Here is a 20,732-nt window from a genome sequence, read left to right as displayed (position 1 = left end):
ATGTGGTTTTGTCATTCAAACGTATGCAAAGGTTCTATTGTCTATATTAGATTCAAAAATTGCAAAATCAAAAAAATTAAAGTAGATAAGCAGACAAAGTTCCTTACTCTGTAAAATAAAACTAATAAGCACCAAAGATTAATTTAAAAGAAAGGATATATGCAAAGTACAAACTCAACAGCTCAGTAAATTTAAGTCATTCTTCCTTACAATAGTGCATCAAGAATTTCAGGGTTCTTTGTAAGAGACAAACAAAATACCCTTCAAATATCACACCTCCTTCTTCCAATAGTAGAGGCATTAAAAAACAATAACTAATATAATTGAGAAATAAGATATCCTACACGGATGAATCTAAGGTAACTGACATTTATCTAAGCAATTGCTGCCACACACACCTCCGATCATATCTGACAGACATTTCTCTAGGAAGTGTTACTTATTTCCCTGTCTTCTTAAACAAAGTACACTCGATATAAATTACTTACTTTCAAAGTGCTCAAGGTCATTCTTTCCTAGGTTAATATAGAGATTTTTACTTAATTTTGGAAAATAAGAGAAACTCCATTCCAAACAGTAACAGCATGTTTGTTTATTTATAGCGCAAGAAAAGATGCTTTACAAAATATTTTAACTGTAGCCTTTTCTAAGATTCCTACACAGAAAGTTCTGACTTGGCACACCTGGTCTGTGGTTCCCTGTGCTAGCCTTGAACGGGGGTGACCATCACCTGTGAGCAGGGCTTCAAACTAAGAGGCTAACACCAATGTTATGAATAGTCAAGTTTACGGCTTTAAACTCCCCTAAAAAGTACAACAGCAATCACTAACTCTTATATAGGATTTAGTATAAAGTACTTTCAGCGTCTCATTTCATTTTCAAAACCTTATTTGGTAGGCTGTTTTCACTGCTGTGTTACAGCTGAAGAAATCCAGGCACAGTTTAAATAACAAGCCGTAGGTCTCATAGCTAAGAGGTGGCAAGTCGGAATTCAAACCCAGGTTCCAAAGCCTGGGCTCTTAAACACTTCACTATAAACTGTCTTTTGACTAAATCTAAATGCTCTTTTTAAGAATTTATTGTCACAGAACTAACTTCACATCATCAACATAACTTTTTTAATGCTATAGCTCATATCAGATCATCATAAACATTTACCTAAACTATTCATTCGTCCATGAATCAAGGTGGATTCATTATTTCTAGTTGGTCCATGAAGAACTTCAGAAAGATATCGCCCTGTGGACCCCCTCCAGATCCCGATTCAAACAAACTGCAAAAGCATGAGGCATGGAGAGAAATAGGAACAGCGACAGAAACTGCTGTTCATTTTTTTGGTGTGATAATGGCATTAAGATTATGGGTTTTTTTTTTTAAATCCTTAGCATTTAGTGATAAATACTGAAGTATTTATGAATGAAATTAGATGATCTCTAGCATTTGCTTCCAAATAATTCAGTGGGATCAGAGTGGGGATACAGTGAAACGATATGGCCTTGTGTTGCTGGGGAATGGACGCATGAGCGGTTATTATACTTACAGTCATTTGAAATTTTCTACAGTTAAAAAAACTGTGATATTGTTCGAACAATTAGTGTTATGTGTAATTATTATTTTTCTGTAAAATACTTTGCACCGAATGGTTCTCTTCTCTATTAATGAAGCAGAATGTTGCTGGATGTGCCTGATGTCAGGGAAACATCTCTGAATGGAACAGTGCTACCTTCATGACGTCCACATTCTGTCAGGAAACACGATCAAGAGGTAAATCAAGTGAGCTGAGCAGTGAGAAGGGTGATCTCCCCTCCGAAGAAGAGAGCTCAAACTGTGAGCAAGAGCTTACATCAGAGGCTGCCGGGCAGAGGAGGCAGGAGACAAACAGTATGCCTGCGGCACCAATGACAGCAGGGAGGAGAGCCAGTGAACACACCCTTGTGTGAGAAGAGTTTAAGATGGTTGTCGCCTTTCTCAACCAGAGTCACCTAGAGAATTAAGCCCTGGTGCCCTGACATTAAGACAACAAATTAAAATCTCTCCTTTGCTTGTTGGATGGCATGGGAAAATTGAGAAAACTGCTTCTCAGTCTCCTGTGTTCTATGGTTCTGATAAGAATCTCTGGCTGAGAAAGTCATTTTAACTGACTTTCAGTTCTTTTCAGAGAAGGAACTGCGCCAGTTCATTTCACTGTGCAAAAATGTTAAGAATGCTATAATTAAGCACCAAATGGTTGAAATCAATTCAAATAGTTCACTCATTACCAATTAAGGAAAAGACGTCAAAGCTGTTTATTCCCACCGCAACTGACCTAACTTTTCATAATATAATCCATACATATTAAACCATAGATATTTCTGAGCACACTCTAAAATGAAGTGTCTTTCCAATAAAGTTTCTTTTAATTGAGATTTGTACTAGCCTCAGAATGACATTTTAAAGTAAAGTGAAGTACAATTTTCAGCCAACTTTTTCAAAATACTTTGATGCTGTTATTCAGGAGAATAAAAAGATTATTAAGAACACATAGGGCCAATGTTTTAAGGAATCCTAATCTAAGTAACATAAAAATCCTTTTAAATTTCAATGTAAGTGAAAATATTTGGGGCATGACCAGCTCTATTCTTTAAAGCTAATATAAAAACGTGTTCTGGATTTTTCTGTCCAAATCTTTAAAAGTAAGGTGAACAAATGAATGTGTTTTCCCCCAAGATGATTGAGAATTTGAAACAAATAAATACTGCTGTGTTTGAATACAAGTAAACTCTTAATTGTTGAAACTTTTACTAACTTAGACTTAAGAAATTGTAAGCATATTCCGCCCCCCCCCAAAAAAGTATGACTACTCTCCATAGCATTTAAGTTTTTAAATCTAGTGTAGAGATATATTTAGGTCCACTTCGCAAAACCTCAAAAAATAACCGTTTGAAACTTGCACAACCTAAAGAAAGAGGAACTGGCCTGCAAGAAAGGGGAGCGGACTGGCAACCCAAAAGTCCAGAAAATGTCACTGCACGGTCTCAACGAGAAGTCAAAGTGAGAGAAATGATGGATACAATAACTACGTCATTACTCCATATTCGATTTCCCAAGAGCAAAATATGAGTTAACTATTGCTGTAATGTTATGTTCCATAAACACACACACAGAAAAAGGTTTACTTCTTTACTCAAGCTTTTTTTAAATCGCAGGCCAGTAACTTTGGTTTGTACATAAGCAGCCAGCACTGCTTCCTTTCGATTAGTGCCGATCTCGGGTGTGAAACTTCTGTCCCAGTCATCTGAGCAATGGAATCTTAAGGAACTGTTGACTCTATAGGATCGGAAGCAATAGTTTCAGACACCGGCTTATTCTAAGGTGTGGATGTCATTTCGTTAACAGCATCCTTAAGTGCTCGGCTCCTCGGCCGGCTACACGAAGCCCTCAAATCACATTCCATTCCATCTCCAAGCGGCGGTTGCACACGCAGCAGTGAGTCACTCGGGCACCGACTCCACCCTGTGAGTTACCCACGCTTTTACGTCCAGCAGGACCCGTCCCGCGGGGCCCAGCCGCACTCTCGGGGGGACAGGGCCCCGCTCCAGGGGGGCGTTCTAATAACCCGGCCGAAGGGAGGTTTCTCACTGCCGCCTTTTAAGACGGACTCCAAACCTTCCCCCCCTCCCCCGCGCCCCCGGAGATTCACGTGCGGAAAACCGCAGACGAGCCGCAGGATCAAGGGCGCCCGCGGGCGTCGCCGCGGGACCCCCGCCCGCGCGCTCTGCGCACGCGCTGCCCGCCCGGGGGACCCAGGGGTTGACAGGTGGGTCGGGGAGGGTGGGGGCCGAGAGGGGTCATGGTCGGCTGCGTCCGCAGGTTCCCTCACCTCCGTGAACGGGTCCATCGCTCCGGACTTCGCCTGTCGATTGCAAGACGACGAAAACGGTGGTTCAAATCCGGAAAGAAAAAAGAAGTGAGTCCCGGCTCAGCGCGTCACTTGGAGAAGACCCGGAGCCCGGGGCAGGGAAACGCTCCCGACTTTCCCTCGCGTTCCCCTCGGCCTCCAGTGTCGGACTCGGCCCCCGGCGAACGTTCAAATTTGAATTTCAGCGCCGGGAGCCGCGCGCATGCGCGCGAGGCGGGGCGCGCCTCGCCCCGCCCCCGCTGCGTCACGCGGCCTGGCCGGGCCGGGAGGTTCCCACGGGCGGCCCCGCCTCCTCCTCTAGGCCACCGCCTCGCCTGAGACCTGGCGGGAGGCGAGGTGCTCGCGGCCCGAAGCCCCACCCAATCCTGCGTCTCCCCACCCGGTGTAAGCCGATCCCCTCGCCAGGGTGGTGCCAGGCACCCCGCGCTCCCTTCCCGGGGATAGGATTGAGAGAGCCCTGTGTTTGAAATTGCACTAGCCCCTTGTCAGCTGTAGCATTATTCGTCCCCCCTCCCTTTACTCCACCCTAAGGGGGACTGCAGGTTTGGTCCTTATCATAAGAGGCCGGTTTGGCAAGTCCCTAGACACTGGGGGCTAATGACCAGTAACCTGCCTTAGGCGCTGGAGGCTTTCTCCTTGGGAAAATAAGGCCAGCATCAACAGACGTTGTGAGGAGTTTATACCCAAAATTCGTGTCGTGCTTCCTATTTTAAATCCTGTTCAACTGCAAACAACGATAGAGCTGGAAAGATTTGAAAAGTGATCCACTTTAATCCTTTTTACATCTGAGAGAAGGGAGACCCTGAGACCTTAGGTAACAGGTCCAGAAGAAATGAAAATCCCATTCTCTGTACTTGTTCGCCTGAAAAGTAAAACCGTTTAGAGAGTGACTGCCCAACAGCTCAACAAACTCACAATTTTCCTCCCAGGTAAGATGTTGCGGTATATTTAATAACGGTTCCATCTTAGCAGTCGGTAAACATTACAGAAAGTATTTCACCAACGATATCTCTAATTGGAATTTTGATGCTTTAGGTTGTAATGAAAAGAATTCTGAGTGTGGGTTTGGAAGAAATTGCTTGGGGTTTCGGTTGCCCCAGGACCCCGTGACCTTTAGGCAAATCATGTAACCCACTATTTTTTAAACCTTTTTGAGGAGTTATGAACGCCTTTGAAAATAAAGCTGACCCTCTATCTAAAAAAATGCCCATTCAATCATAAACTATTTAACATAGGATTTCATGAAGTTCATGGTCACGAGGTTAAAAATCTCTGATTTAGCCTCTTTGGATTTTAGTTTACTAAAAGAGAAATAATCAACAGCCTCGCCATCCAGAGTCATTAGGAGGGTCAGATGAAACACTGAGACAGATCTCAAAGCATTCTGTAATAAGAAATAAGGCGCTATCCAAGTATTTGGTGTATCAAGCTATTAAATTTAATTCAAAATATGCTACTTATGAACCAACGAGAAAAGATGCTTGAGTCTTTTCCAAGAGCTAGACAGGAAAAGGATGTGTATATTGGTGGGAGAGGGTGTGTGTTTTAAACAACATTGAAAAATGAGTCATTAGAAATTTATGTAGCCTTGTACCTTCTGGCTTTGGCTTCTGTGAGACTTAGATTCTTTATAACTAGATTCTAGTCAAGACGGAAAGAGATAAAACACGGACAGTTCCCCCATGATTTTAGTCTTTACACTGATGATGATGGTGATAGCAACCAGCACAGCAATAGCTACAAACACCTACTATGTGCCAGAAACTGTGCCAGATACTCTGCTCTCCAGGAGTACTGCAGTTGTCTCCTACTGTGTCTCTTTATTTCTATTCTATAAGCTAGAATTACTTTTCTTTTAAAAGTTGTGTTATAAAACATTTCCAGTTTACAAAAAATGTAGTAAATAAAACAACCATGTACCCACCCCCCCTCAAAAATATATGTAATTTTATTATTGAAGTCTCCTGTGTGTCTCTCCTTAATCCCATTCACCTTCCACTCCCAGGAGTAAAACTGTCCTGATCTTCATGTTTATCGTTCCATGACATGTGTACTTTATTACATCTACTTATATATCCATAACAATATACAGTGTTTTACATAAATTTTATTTTCTCTGTATGTATCTGCAATTATTTTGCTCAATATTCTCTTTATGATTCATCCTCACTAGTAGCTATAGCTGCATTTCATTCATTTTCACTGTTGTATTCTATTGTATAAAGATACTTGTAAATTATGTATCCATTAATGGACATTTAGCTCATTTCCAGTTCTTTCCAAAGATCCTATGATGCCATGAATAATTTCATGTCTCCTTTATACAACTTTCTCTAAAGTAATATACCTAGAGGGTCATTTCAATAAATGTATTTCAATGTTTTTGCCAGATAGTAAAAATAAATTGCTCTTTAAAATGATTATAATAATTTATACTCCATTCAGCAGTATATGAACATGTCTGCTACTCCAGTGCCTCCTGATTTCTTGGATAGTTTCTGGATGTTGCCATTCTTGTTCATGTACATTTTTCCTGTTGCTCATAAAAGTGAACATTATTTCATGTTTATTGGCCTTTCAGTTTTTCTTTTTCTGTGAATTCCAACTTCATATACTTCACCCATTTTTCCATGCAGTTATTTGTCTTTTTCTTACTGTTTCCTAGACTTTTTGTTTGCTTACTATTTTCTGGGAAAATAACCCTTTTTTTGGTTTGGGGGCTTGCAAATATCTTTTCCTAGTTTATAGTTTGTCTTGCTTTAGGATATCTTGTATGTACAGAAACATTTAATATTTATGTAATTAAATATACGTGTATTTTCCTTTAAGGTTTCTGCTTTTTATGTCTCAAGAAATCCTTCCTTGCACTGAGGTTTTAAACGTGTTTTCCTGTATTGTCTTCTAAATATTTTAAAGTATGGGTATTGTCTTTAAATTATCTGGATTGATTTTGTTTTCTATGTGGATAACCAAATGTCTTAGCAGCAGTTATTTAACTGTCCATCCTTTCCCCACTGACCTGAAATGCCACTTTTGTAATATATCAACTTTTCATGTATGTGTAGGTCTATTTTGGAGCCATTTATTCTATTCGACTGGTGCATTTTGGAGCCATTTATTCTATTCGATTCCTCTTCTAATAATCAAATAGTCATAATTATACGTTGATATATGATAGGGAAAATTAAAAATTGGCTTGGCTAATTTTGTCCCCTTGTCCTTCCAGATAAATTTTAGAATTAGATTGTCAAGCTCCATAATGGAAAAAAATCCTCTCGAGATTTTAATTGAAATTATATTGAATTTGTCACATCATTTGGAGAAAATTGACAAATCGTGACACCGAGACTTTCCATTCATGAACATGGTATATCTTCATTAATTTAGGCCTACTTTAATATCTTCCAAAAATGTTTATACTGTACTTTCATATAGATCTTTAAACTCTTTAATTCTTATGTATCTTTTTTGTTTTCATTGTTACTTTTATAAATGTATCTTTTTAATTATGTTTTAAAACGATTTATTACTGTTATATAAGAATATAATTGATTATTGTGAACCTATAAACTATCTCATTAGTTTTAATAATTTATTTATTAAATTACCTAGAAAGAGATCTTTATAAAATGTAAATTATGCAGTGTCCATTCTTTGTTTAGAGCCAGTTTCTGTCTTCCATTGCAATTAAATAATATCCAAATTCTCTATCATATCTACAAGGCCCTATATGATCTGGGCCCCTCCTGTCTTTCCCAATGTCCTCTGAATATTGTAATACTCTCCCTTTGTTTTTCACTAGGCTCCAGCCTCATAGGCCTAGGCCTTTTTTTCTTTTTGTCATAAAAAATGCTAAATTCCTTCCTGTCTCAAAAACTTTCCACTGCTTGGACTCTCCTCCTCTAGATCTGCCATGTCTGTATCCTCATTAGTTGGGTCTAAGCTCAGATTTGCTACCTCTTCAAAGAAGACTTCTCTGATTGGGTGGCCACACCCCTCTCTGTCCTTCTATCACTTTTCATCCTATTATTCTGATATATTTTCTTTATTGCATTTACCACTTATATGGAATTATTTTAGTTATGTTTGTTTTTATTATCTATCTTTCCTATTAGAGTATAGACTATGGAATGACAGGGACTTGTCTTTTTATACCTGTAACTCAGCACCTTCTGGGCACATGAGTTCAATAGATATTTGTTGAATGAATGAATGAATGAATGAATGTAAGGCAGCTATTGTTCCTGTTTTAGAGATGGGGAAACTGAGATACAAAGAGGCTAAATGATTGGCCTAAGACCATCACCTAATAATTTGAACCAGATCTGCTTAAGTTCCTTCCAATCCTAGACTGTTTCTACGCTTGACATTTCAGTTAATTTATTTATTTTGATCACCAAAACACAATGGTGATGTAAATGTGCCCTTGAGCTATATCTACAGTGCTAAATAAATAGCAACCATGTTTTTCTCTTGGAATTGCTTTTTTAAAATAAAACTTTTTAAACTATTATTAGGAAAGAGCATAAGGGTATGCTATATTCGCATGATCACTAGCAGTTAGGCTATGCAATTTGACCTAAATGATGTTAATATTCCAAAAGTATCTTCCCTGGTTATTTAAATAAAAACCACAAACTCCCAAATTATTTAGGTAAAGACCACAATTTATTACAGTAATTTATGAATAGAATCAAGGCTGAGAAGCAGATATAACTAGAGATTAAAGGTGGCCCTAATAAACGAGTATTTGATCCTTTTTCAACGAAGGAAATAGTAATCACGTCTTTCTCAGATAAAATTGATGGAGGTCTAAAACACACAAAATTTGAAAGCATTACTGTAATAAAGACACTCCAAATCTCATATATTTACAGTTAATGTTTTAAAATAGATTCACACATATTCTCATTTTATTCACAAAATAATACAATGATATAAATATTTTTATTTTTACAGAGTGAAATGGCCAAGATCTAACAAGAAGACAGTGCCAAAAAGGATTAAAGTCAAGTTCTCAACCACAAGTTATCTGGCTAAAGGGCCACTTCTTTTATGCATTTATTATAATGAAGAAATAAGAACTATCAAAGGATGTTAGATACATGTCACCGAAAAGGACTATTTTATTGCAATCTCTGCAATTCATGGTCCTTAGCATCAGATTTCTTTTCTAATTTAATCAATGAATTAAAGTTTCATCTTCCAAAGTGAGGGAAAACAGATTGTGCTTTTCTGAACATACTGTTTCCAAAACCAACGCAACTACAGGCATATTTCCTTTATTCAAAGACTAATCGAAATTTTATGCAGCTTTAATCTCCTTTTTACTTTCTCAAGTAGTTGATAAGTAAATTAAGGGAATTCATATTTAAAGGGCCACAGTAAATCTTTTCATAAAGAGGAAGAATTCTTTTATGTACTTATCACATTGTAATTCGTGTACTGATTACTTTTCCATGTGTAGATTTCTTAAAGCTGTATTCACAGAACCTATATTTAAATTTTTTAGTGACCCTATATTAAAGTAGCTCTTAAATATTACAAAATAGCAGAAGCAAGTGTTTCTCAAACATCAGATTCTCTTTATTGAGCATCAAAAATAAAATCTTAAATTTGATACGAGAACTTTTGTTGTACTCCACCGATGTCTGTCGTGTCTGTCATGAACGTCTTTATTTTCCAAACACTTCAAAAGTTTCTCCTCTTTCAGACCTGGTTCTTCTGCCTTCTCATTAACCCTTCCAAATTTTGGTGTTCATGACATTCAGTTTCATTCTCCTCTCCCTGCTTCTCACAGTGTGACAGACACTATCCCAGTCTTCCTCAGAATGATGTATGCCTGGCATGCAATAGGCCCTCAAAATAGGTTTGCTGATGAATTCTCAGTGACCAGCCTCCTACACCCTGACCTCGCCATGCCTGAAACCTTCCAACTGCACTGACCTCTTCCTGTCATCGCCAAATGTGTAGCCACACTTGGACACTAATCAACACTTGGAAGTGCTCCATCACCCAGATTTCAAACCCCAAACCTGGCCTCCTGGTTGTAATCTCAGATTCTTATCTCTTGTCCACTGTTGCTCACTTGTACTAAACCTGCAAGCCCCTAACCCTAATCTGCAGACTATTCTCCTTTCCCAAATTTGGTTGAATTAAAATCGTTGTAGTTCCTGCCCTGAAGCCATGCCACGCATTAGCCCTAACTTCTCACCTTTTCCTTTTCGTGAGGCCACGTGCTGAGTAGTTCTATTCTAAAAAGGCCAAGAGAAAAGGGAGTTTTTAAAAAAAAAAATTAAGAGCTGCAGGGATCACCTAGTTCAGCCACTTAAAATAGTAGATAAGAAAATAAGAAGATTGTGACTAATCTGAGTATTGCAGAACCTGTCACTGGCCCTTTCCGGACACTGCCCAGCCTCCTTTCTGCCTCACTTGCTCCCTACCCAGCCAGACCCCGAGGGAATCTATCTCACTACCATTCTCCTTGGTCCCTTGTCCAGCTTGCTGAGTTTAACTAGCCAATCCCTAACCTACGTGTTGTTTTTCTTGGCTTGCTGCGAGCATTGAGCCAATTCCATTTCAAATTTATCCCCCTCAAAATGGCCCTTGAATGTTGTTTAGAATCCTTGCATTCTTATCTGCTTAAATCCCTATCAGATTCTCTATCAACTTCCCATTCCACCCCTTCTCTCTCTCTGCAGATGACTTTATGACCCACTTTGCTTAGTGTTCCATGCCAAGGAAAGTGTTCCAAGGACAGAACTCGGTCAATTGCTATTCCCTGCCCCTACCCTACTCTGCTGCATGGGTGGCTTTCTCACCCGACCCCACTGCCAGAGTGGGCTACCAACACCTTTGGATATCTAAATATGAGTCCAGCTGAATAACATGTCTTATAAGATTACCCACCTAGTCCACAGGGAGGTCATTTTCTACCTTAGTACTCAATTGGCACCACTTTAATATGATTTAAAACTTAAAGAAAAGTTGTAAAAATTATATGCACATAGAGCAAGAGAAAAAGTAGAACAAAGAATTCCAGGATGCCCTTCAACCAGATTCCCAATATGTTAAATTTGCTTTATTCTATGTACATGCTATGAAGTATTTAGGAGTAAAGGGGCATCAGAAAAATATTCCTCCTCCCCCACTCATTTACAACAAAACATCCTATTAAAAAACTCAGTGTTTCCCAGGATTTTTGTGCTGTTCTGGCCACATTCATAGAAGTGAAAAAGCAGAGGCGGCTTTATAAAGCATCCTTTATTGGGCTTCCCCTTAATGCTTTTCATTCTCCTGGAAAAGACATACCGAAAACATTCCATTCTTTCAGTACAGACATCCTAAAAGTTCTCCAAGCTTCACTGAAAAAAAAAATTTTTTTTTTTAAGCCACGGAACCAACTATTCCTGAATTTTTTTTTTTTCTTTTGTAAGTCAAGGAGCATCGTTTTCAGCTTGCCCAGAGCCGTCTATTAATGCTCGTTAGAGTCTGGCATCTTGCAGCTGGAGCTGCTCTGTCCTTTTTCTAGCAGCAGCTGCAGGTTAACTTTCCTCGATTCATGTATTTCCAATAACACAGAATGTTAAAAACTGCTTCCAATAGCACAAGAAAGAAAGTCAAAATATTTTCTGGAAGCTTCTTTTCCCCTCATTCTTTTAAGCTCTCATCTGAAATTTAAAAGTAAATAAATATTTTACTGTTCTAATTCTTTTTTAGTTACCAAGATAACTTCTCCTTAAGAAGTTAAACTTTTTCTTAGTTTCAAGCATAATATACGCTTCACCTGTTCTCAACAAAATAAACCCTTGCTGTAGAAAGTGAAATATTATAGTTGTTTGTCTTTCCACCAGCACTAACGATACTTATGAGCAGCCTTCACCATTGAAGGTAAATGATCAAAGTGTGTTCTAGATCTTTAAAAAGGAGGATGTTGATCTTTTTTCTAAAAAAAAAAATCCTCTTTTATTACAGAGATGTTTGGATTGACTTTTTTTTATCCCAAAACTCCATCAGCTATGAATACTTTGCCATGTAGCATGTACGTGAAATAGATTAATGTATGAGTTAAGTAAACAAAACTTACTGATAAAAAAAGAAGTTACTGATGATAAAGTTCTTTATTCATAACAAAAATCTCACCACACAAAAAGAACAATATTTCTATTAAAATTCCTATTTTCCTATGACTTTTGAATCTGAGATTTAATATTTAGATATCAAAATGACCCACAATGTAATGTAGGTAATGCACGTAAAAATGACCATAAAGGTAAACTGTCATGCTGAAGTGGGGTGACTGCCACAGCAGTCTTGGCTATTTTTAGAAAACTTAAGTTTCGCAAAACTTTAGAAAGGAGAAAAGGTATGTCGTTATAAATAAACATAAATTAGTAAAGTTAGTTTTAATACATTTTCAACTTTATTTTGGAAGTGGGGTAGTAACTAATAATCCCATTCCTTCTTTTGTCTCAGTAGTAATGGTTTATATAGAAACAGGTATACAGAAAAATTTCTCAGACAGATGGAATTGTTCATTGTTCTGGCCAATATGTAAAAACAATGTTGACTCAAAAGCAGCCAAATGGACAGCTGCAGATGCTGTACCCAGTGGAAATACTAAGCAGGCACAGCACGAATCAATAATCAACAAAGCAGATGCACAAAGCCTGATGAGGATGAATAATTGCATAGGCGGGGATGATAAAAGGAGCTGGTAACAGTACTAGTTTTGTCTGAAATTAGACTCTTTGTATTCACAGATTTCTTAGCAAGAGTACTTCAGCGCCTAATAACACATGAATAATATCTTTTAAAAATGCTTGGATTAAATTGATGTGCAACTTTAGATAATACTTATCAGTAAAGATATTTGAAAATCAGAGTGATCCACAAGAAAATATTGGTAGGGTGAACATAAAAATAATTTTGAAAGTAAAGAATGAAATAATATTCTAGGTGGGTTAACTACAGGGACATCAGATTATTTTTGGAATTCTTAAGTTTAATAAAATGTTGAAGAGGGAGGTAAACCTTTAGTGCACTTGTGTGTTTTTGAACGTGTGTGTGTGGGTTTAAAACCTTCCCTACTAGTCAATAAGTTTCTTGAAGTATAGTGTCTTTTATGTATGCTAAAAGTACTAAGCTATTTTGTATATAAATAAATACCCATGGAAAGAATAAAATAATACATCTTGTTTTCTTCAAAATATAATGAAAATGGACAATCTGGTTAAGCACACTTTAGTAAAAGCATTCAGAGTAAATTGTTTACATAGCTGCTGATATATGACTCGGAAAAATCTTTTAGAATTTTTTTTTTTTTTTGAGAAATAGTGACTTTAAAAACTAGAAATTGGAGGAGTAATAGATGCATTCATAGCAAACCTGAAAAGCGGGTTTCAGAGTTTTAGGTATATAGGGAAACTAAAGAAGGCATACAAGGAAGCTAGGTATGTAAGGTTCATTTATAGCCTTTTTCCTTAGGACATATGTTGCAAGTGCTCTTATGAATACAAAGCATTCATTGCCCAGTACTATATCAAATGCTTTAACCTGAAGATTTTTTTATCTACATGCCCATTTTGTATCATTCTATTTTCTCTGAGTTATCATCGAAAATGCATACTTTCTATCGTCTACTTGTTCATTAACTTACAAATAATTTATTGAGCACCTACTGTGTGCCAGGCAGTATTCTAGATGCTGGGAACATAGCAATGAACAAACAGAAATCACTGAACTTGTAGAAATTTTATTCTAGGGATGGAGACAGACAAGAAGACAAATCAGTAAAATATATAATAAATTAGAAAATATTAAGGAAAAAAAGTAAAGCAGAGAAGGAGGGTAGGGACTCTGAGAAAGGAGTGCAATTTTAAAGTGAGTGGCCAGGAAGGGCCTCACTGAGAAGTGGCGTTTGGATTAAGTCCTGAAAGAAATGAAGGAGCCGGTCCAGTCGGGAAGAGTGTTCCAGACGGGAAATCCCAGATTGCAAAGGCCAGGAGGGGAAATCGTGCTCGGCATAGTTGAGGAGTGTCAAAGGGATCAGTATGTTTGGAGGAGACCAAGGAGGGAAGGGCCACGGGAGATGAGATCAGAGATGACAGGAGGCTAGGTCACAAAGGACCTCATAGGTAAGAAAGGAAGCCACTTAAGTGTTGTTTTGTTTGTTTGTTTTTTTCCTCAGAGGAGTGATATTATTTGACTGTTTAACAGGATCACGCTGCCCAAGCTGAGTTTTGAGAATGTGAAGAGGGCAAGGTGGAAATACAGAGCTCATTTAGGAGGCTCTAGCTATAATACAAACAAAAGATGGTGGTAGGGTGAACCAGAATGGGGACAGTGGTGAAAGTTAGAAGTGGCTGGATTCTGGATATATTTTGAAGATAATATTCCCAGGATTTTCTTACAGAATAGGATGTGGGGTTATCCAGTATTTGTGGTAGTTAAATTTCCACTGTTCCCTTCTAATTGATGATATTGCTGACATAACTTTTTGTTCCCGAGTCCGAAAACACATCCCAACTATTTGTGTCCTGTTGCCACCTGAGGAAGGGTAAAGCGAAAACGTGGCTCTGAAAACGACAGTATCAACACCGCCTTCTGAACTCCTTCTAGACTGTAAACTGCATGAGATTTATTTCCCTTAGTCGTCAAGGCCTGTGTCAGAACCTTGCACATAGGACTCTCCAAAACTGAATGGCATAGCCTCTACATTTCCCACGGAATAATAAACGGAAGAACAACATTGAGCTCTATCAGTTGCACAATCGTATTTTACAATTTGTATTTTATTATTAAGGGCATTATGCTGTGATAATTAAATAGTAAATGTATTTGAGCTTCCTCAACGACAGAGCTCGTTACCAGCTCACCCTAAGGTTGTTTAAGCGTTTCCGCACCTTTCAAATGAACTAAACGGCGGAGGAGACTGGCTGGCTTCGCAGTTCGCAGCTGAGGCTGAACTTCAGGTTACGTCACCGCTCTCTTGGGAAGCTACAGCCGTGAATCCCTGCGGAGCGGTGCGCAAACATCTGTGCAGACGACCAGCCAAAGCGCGCGCAGCTCACTGGCCCGGCGGGGCGTGTGTTCCCGGGTTCAGCCCGGCAGCCCCCGAGGCGCGCGCCTGCGCTGTGCACGCCGGGAGTTGTAGTCCCGCTTCTGCCCTACGCACCTGGCCGCCGACGCGCGGGCGCCCGGAGCGGCGCACGGGCTCTGTGGAGCGCGGCGCATGCGGACGCGGAGAGCGTTTCCTAGCAACGGGGGAGCGGTAACGTCACAGCGACCGGTTCGAAACGCGGCTGCCCGCGGGAGGGCCGGGTGTGCACCTGCCAGCACTCGCGGGCCCGAGCAAGCGCAGCCCTCGGCCCTCGTCTGTGCGTCTCCCGCGGCCCTTCTCCGCCTTGTCCCGCCCCGGGTCGCCGAGAGCCGCCCGCCCTGCGACCTCGATTCTGAGGCCCGGCCCGAGGCTAGAGGCTGCCCGCCCGGCTCTCCCCCCTGCCCGGCGCGCGCGGTGCCCACCGTCCGCGGTCTCGGCTGGACGATGCTGGAGTCCATTCGCGTGACGGGTGAGTGCGGGGCAGAGCGGGCGCCCGGGCTGGAGGGGCGACCGGGGTCCGCCCGGCCGTTGGCTGCGCGCGTGGGGCGGGTCGTGGCCTCGACAGCCCCGAGGCCGAGGTAACGGAGATGCGGGCGCGGCGCGGGCGCTCGACCCGGCGCCCGGAACGGTGCGGGGCGTGCTGCGGGGCTCAGGGAAATGTACTGCGGGAGAGAAAACGGCCCGTTTCCTTTTGTCATTTAGTAAGCATGAGTTGTGGAGTCTAGAGAAGTAAGTTGTAATAGATTACTGGCCCTACAAATGTACCGTCCTAATACATATCGTTCAGTCCTGTTTCAAAGCATAGTAGGTATGTAATTCGGCATTATTTGTACTGGGGTCCCCTTTTCTAGAATGTTTAGGAAAATCAGAGCTAACCGAAAGAACGCATGGCTGTATATCAGCGTTTATGCTGCTTATTTCTATGCGTGCTTTTATTCTTAAATCAGGGAGAACATTTTGAGTTGGTATTATTAATAGGTCGCTTTATAGTATGCATTATAGTAAAAAATGGGTGTTCAGACCCTAGATCAGAAAGTTTACTTTTCCTTATTAGTTTGAAAAATAACTATGGATTTTAACCATTTAAAAGTTATCTGACATAATAGTAGAATAATTTTCTAGATTGCATTCCTGGCATTTCATTCTGTATAATATTTCTGCAAGACAGTCGTGGTAGTCCAGTATTATGACAAAGAACAACGAAGAACAGAGTAAAAGGAAATGCCTAACTTAACCTGGCAGGAGAGATACCTTGATCACGTAGGTGGTTTTCCCAGGGCGAGGCTTATCCTTGACTCTCCAGATGTGCTGACCGCTGCGATTTCTCCAAATGTGGGAAACTCGACTGCATAATTTGTGGTAGTGGGGGACTGCGTTGGCGCTCTCCCCTGAAAAAAGTAAATAAAAATAAATAAAAAAATAAATAAAAGGATAGGCCCGATTCTAAAACTAGTGTCAAAATAAGTCTAGAGTTCTTTTTACCCTAAGGCGTTGCAGTACCTGATAGACCATTTTTCTGTGAAATTTTTAATGGTAAAACTAAATTCCTTTCCAGTGAAAATATTATGGCTTTAATTTTATTGTTTTATTTCATGTTCCATATTATAAACTGTGGAGCTGATTTTATGCAATCATGACATTGCTGTGATTGATCCCATTGTTATTTATGTTGAGGAAGCATAGATAGTTAACAGCATCTAAGATCTAAAGGGCAACATAAATTGTCATTAGATTTTTTAAAATGTGATTCGATGTGGATGTTAGTCTTTCATCTTAAAATACAATGGAAATGTTGGAAGTTACTAAAAAATACCATACCTTCCATGTGTCTTGGAGCAGGTCTCTCAGACTTGGCACTGTTATCATTAACTTAGTAGATAAGTGTTTGTTGTGGGGACTGTCCTTTGCATTGTAGAATATTTAGCAGCATCCATGACCTCTATCCACCAGATGCCAGTAGCAACACTCTCCTTACCCCCAGTTGTGACAACCAAAAATGCCCTGAAGGAGCAAATTCCACCACATTTAAGAACCACTGCCTTATATAGTTAGAGCCCGTCCAAGTGAAGGTTATTAGATAATGATTTAGAAGTAAAACCAATTAAATAATATCCCCAAAGCATAACAATCATTGTAGAGAGAGAATGCGATTATGATAGTATTAGAAAGTGGGTATTCTGACCAGCTAGTCAGCAATATAAAGTGGATTTCCTGTTTTTAGATATACAGATTTGGAAATTTGAAGAAAGATTCTTTATAAAATAGTAGACACACACCTCTTGCCTCAACTTCTTTCTCATAATTTAATGGATATCCATATATTAATCTACCTGCACGTTAAATACCTTGAGATAGGTAAGTCGGCAGTGAATTTCTGTACAAATTCATATAGCCTTTTGGAACAGTTCAAGCCTCAAATTTGAAACCTCTTTCAAAATAATTCACCAGGTTGTTTTTCAAAATAGTTTCTCCATTTCTTTTATATAGTACTTGACTTGTTAAAATGATAATTCTAGAACCCTATGCCCAGCATTCCTCTGCCATATCAGAAAGCCCAATATAAATGGCCAGAAACTCTATGAAGAGAATTTAGCTGAAAACATGCCCCCTTTTCTCTTGCTGTCTCCTCACTATTTGTTGGTATCTAAGACGTCTGTGTTGTTTTGGTTAGCAGAAGAACTTGGCTATTTATGGTGAGGGTATCTATGGAAATGCATTGTTGGGTTTTTTTTTTCAGCTTTAAAATAGCTATAAATATAGAGCAGATTGTTTTTTACTTAAGGACTGAAGCAATTAACTGTTTCTGAAATCACTTCCTATGTAATACCTTACCCACTTTGACTTATTAGTCACGAATGAATGTAATCTAAATATAACATCCTGGTAGAACTGCTGATTGGAAGATTAAAATAAAATAAGAAAGGTGTTTATTATATATATGCTGTTTAAAATGAAATCAAATCAGAAAAGGTTTCTGTGCCTTTTCATAGCTTTTTAAAGGAGTTAGTTTATTATAGTAAAGCCACTAAAATATTGGTTCTAGAATGAAGAATTAATTACTTCATGTTAAATTTACATTGAAATCCAAATTCTAATCATTCTAAACTTTCGCATAAATATTATCCCATGGGGCGTTTCTATTGGAGCTGAATATAATGTCGCATATAGTAATGATAACGGATCCTGAACACAGGCTGCTTGCTAGAAGCGAGGACTGTTCTCAGCACTTAACATACATTAACTTTTTTGTTCTTTGCTCCAAAACTATGATGAATTTAGTTTGTTATCCCATTTTACAGATAAGGATATTACATCACAAAGAAGTTCAGTAACTTGGTCAAGGTCACAGCTGTTGATGAATAGCCAAGACTCCCAGGCCCATGTTCTCAACTACTAGGAAAGTCACAGCACTGTTAAAATGACTATATAAGGATTTAAGCCACAAAATTCAACACGAAGGTCCCATTTAACCTCAGTGGTACCTTATCTGACAGTTTATTTAAGGTATTTTCGAAGTTTTGTCATAGGCAAGTCTGTAAATTTTTGCTTGGAAAGATCATTTTTACTTAGTTATAAAATCATTGTTTTCAAAATAGAGAAGATAATATAGTTCATTCGATGAGTAGCAAAATTTTCTAAGAAGCCATATAAGATTATGTTAATTTATGATTTTCTAGTGCCCGTATTTGGTGTGTGGTATAAGAAGTGATTAACGAGTCATCTGGAAATGAAGCTCCTTTGTAACAAAAGTGTTCAGAAATACTGGAGACAAGTTTTCTTAAGGCCAGTGTTTGGCCTTATAGGATGAGTGCACTTAGGCACATGGCCCCTGTTCGTCCTACAGCAGTAGTAGGCACCTGCCATTAAAACTTGTCTTCAACATTGCAAATTGTTTCCTTTGTTTATGTGGCCCTGGTGTGACTTTTTTCTCAACCTTCAGGCATTCAAATTCTGTATCCTTTCTCTCCTCTGCAATATTCTCCTCCCTCGGCTACTGCTCCAGCCGTCCTTTCATAATCAAGGCAAAGAGTGAGGGGAAACAAACCCAGACGTCTGCCGTAATGGGCCTTAGAATTTCAGTGTTGTGGAGGCCATCGTATGAACCAATGTCAAACTGCCAACATGACAAGCGCTTTAGAGAACCTCCCAGGGAGTTTTCCCGAACAAGTGATATTTGTGCTCAGGGATGAGTAGAAGCTAATCTAACAGAGAGGGGAGGGCGGGACTCAGTGTGGAGAGGTGTGTCCGGAGAGAGAGGGTTGAGTGTGAGGGGTGACAGAATGAAGGGACGCCAGAGTGGACTGATGAAGGCGGAGCGTTGTGTGGGCCGGGGCCGGAGAGGCAGAGTGGCCTGTCCACGAGTGACCTCGTATGCCATGGCTCGGAGCTTTGCTTTCATCCTAAATGGACAGCCATGAGGAATTTTGTTCTGTGACACGTTCACTGTTATTTCAGTGCTTTTTTTTTAATCTTTTTTTTACCATAATCATCATTTCCTGCCATTATAGAATACCGTATGTATTTCTAACTGTAACACACACACACACACACACTAGTTTCTGACCAAAAAACAACAGCATCACATTATAAAGAATCGTCGTTACCCATATAGTAACACTGAGTACTCTATTAAGTAAGTACTCCTAGCTGGGATGGAGAATTTTAGGAATCTTGAAGTACAGTTGAGTTTCTCAGTTCCTGAATTACAATACCTTTCCATCTCTTTTTTTTTTTTTTTTTACTTACAGTCGAGTAACTATATTGGGTACTGTTGAATCTAGAGATGATATAATTTAATAGCTTATTTTTTATAATGCAGACAGTGGGCAATAAATGTTTTCCGAGATACTTATTTTTATAGACCATTTGAAAAATTAAGGTGCAACTTATATTCAGCAAAGTACATAGGTCTTAAATGCTTGATGAATTTGTACATCTGCCCAGAACAGGATATAGAACATTTCTAGAACCCAATACCTTGGTACCTCATCCAAGGTTATAATCCCTCCCTCTTACATAACCACTGTTCTGACTTCTAATGCCATGTTAGTTTTGCCTGTTTTTGAACTACATACAGATGGAATTGTACAGTATGTACTCTTTTGCTCTGGCTTCAGTTTGCTCAGTATTGTCTGTGAGATACGTCTAGATTGTTGCTTGCAACCTCAGTTTGTCCTTTTTCATCTCAATATACTATCCTATGTGAATACACCACAGTTTAGTCATCCTTTCTACTGCTGGTAGAGATTACATCATTGGAGTTTTAAGTGATGATGAACTACTTGATAAAAGTGTTTATCTTATTGGGAGATTGTTTTGTTTTGTTTTTGCCTTTTCTTCTGTGTAATCAAGCGACCTGTTGTTTTGTAGTGTAAAATTATAGCAGGTTCTCAGGTTTCATAAGTATTAGTGAACCATATAAAATTGCCATCAGATGGTAGAATGGTATTCTCCACCAGGCTTTGTTTCTGGTGATCTAATCTTCCTTTCAGCCAGAGACCTCATAATTACTGTGAAACCTCACCTATTCTTAGCGAAACACCCAGAGTTTAGTGAGCAGTGCTCCCCTCTGTCCCCCATTCCTTTAGCTGAGGAACGTGGAGCACTGATGGGTTTAGTGATTAGGCTAATATTACAGAGAGGTAATTGAGAGAGCTGGGAATGGAAGCCAGGGATTGTGGTGTTTTTCTCTCCTGTTCTAGATACAAATGAAGCTTTCATTGTGTTTGTAAT

General features: G+C 39.3%; 2 protein-coding genes, 1 long non-coding RNA gene and 1 other non-coding gene across 12 annotated transcripts in view; 3 read left to right on the top strand and 1 right to left on the bottom strand.

Annotated features, from left to right (window-relative positions):
• Positions 1 to 4,090, bottom strand: part of ANLN (anillin, actin binding protein) — a 46,744-nt gene extending 42,654 nt beyond the window's left edge. For 2 of the 3 annotated variants that reach the window (XM_039862751.1, XM_039862753.1), the window contains exon 1: positions 3,860 to 4,089. In XM_039862751.1, the coding sequence (XP_039718685.1) occupies positions 3,860 to 3,877 (18 nt within the window). In that variant the 5' untranslated portion in view covers positions 3,878 to 4,089. Of the gene's footprint in view, positions 1 to 3,859 lie in introns of all 3 variants that reach the window. The other variant, XM_039862752.1, reaches the window with a different exon arrangement.
• Positions 4,091 to 4,153: 63 nt separating this feature from the next.
• On the top strand, positions 4,154 to 9,526 carry LOC120602452 (uncharacterized). The gene is made up of 2 exons (XR_005652769.1): positions 4,154 to 4,827; positions 8,858 to 9,526. It is a non-coding gene; the product is annotated as an uncharacterized LOC120602452 (long non-coding RNA).
• A 5,542-nt stretch (positions 9,527 to 15,068) lies between these two features.
• Positions 15,069 to 20,732, top strand: part of MATCAP2 (microtubule associated tyrosine carboxypeptidase 2) — a 34,230-nt gene continuing 28,566 nt past the window's right edge. For 3 of the 7 annotated variants that reach the window (XM_039862760.1, XM_039862756.1, XM_039862754.1), the window contains exon 1: positions 15,073 to 15,468. In XM_039862760.1, coding sequence (XP_039718694.1) covers positions 15,132 to 15,468 — 337 coding nt within the window. In that variant the 5' untranslated portion in view covers positions 15,073 to 15,131. Of the gene's footprint in view, positions 15,469 to 20,732 lie in introns of all 7 variants that reach the window. The other 4 variants (XM_039862757.1, XM_039862758.1, XM_039862759.1 and 1 more) reach the window with 3 other exon arrangements.
• LOC120602658 (U1 spliceosomal RNA) lies at positions 16,226 to 16,390 on the top strand. Its single transcript, XR_005652804.1, has one exon. It is a non-coding gene; the product is annotated as a U1 spliceosomal RNA (small nuclear RNA).

This window comes from Pteropus medius, unplaced genomic scaffold, assembly GCF_902729225.1.
Source record: "Pteropus medius unplaced genomic scaffold, Ma_sr-lr_union100, whole genome shotgun sequence".
NCBI lineage: Eukaryota > Metazoa > Chordata > Mammalia > Chiroptera > Pteropodidae > Pteropus > Pteropus medius.
This window is presented reverse-complemented; position numbering and strand designations above follow the sequence as displayed.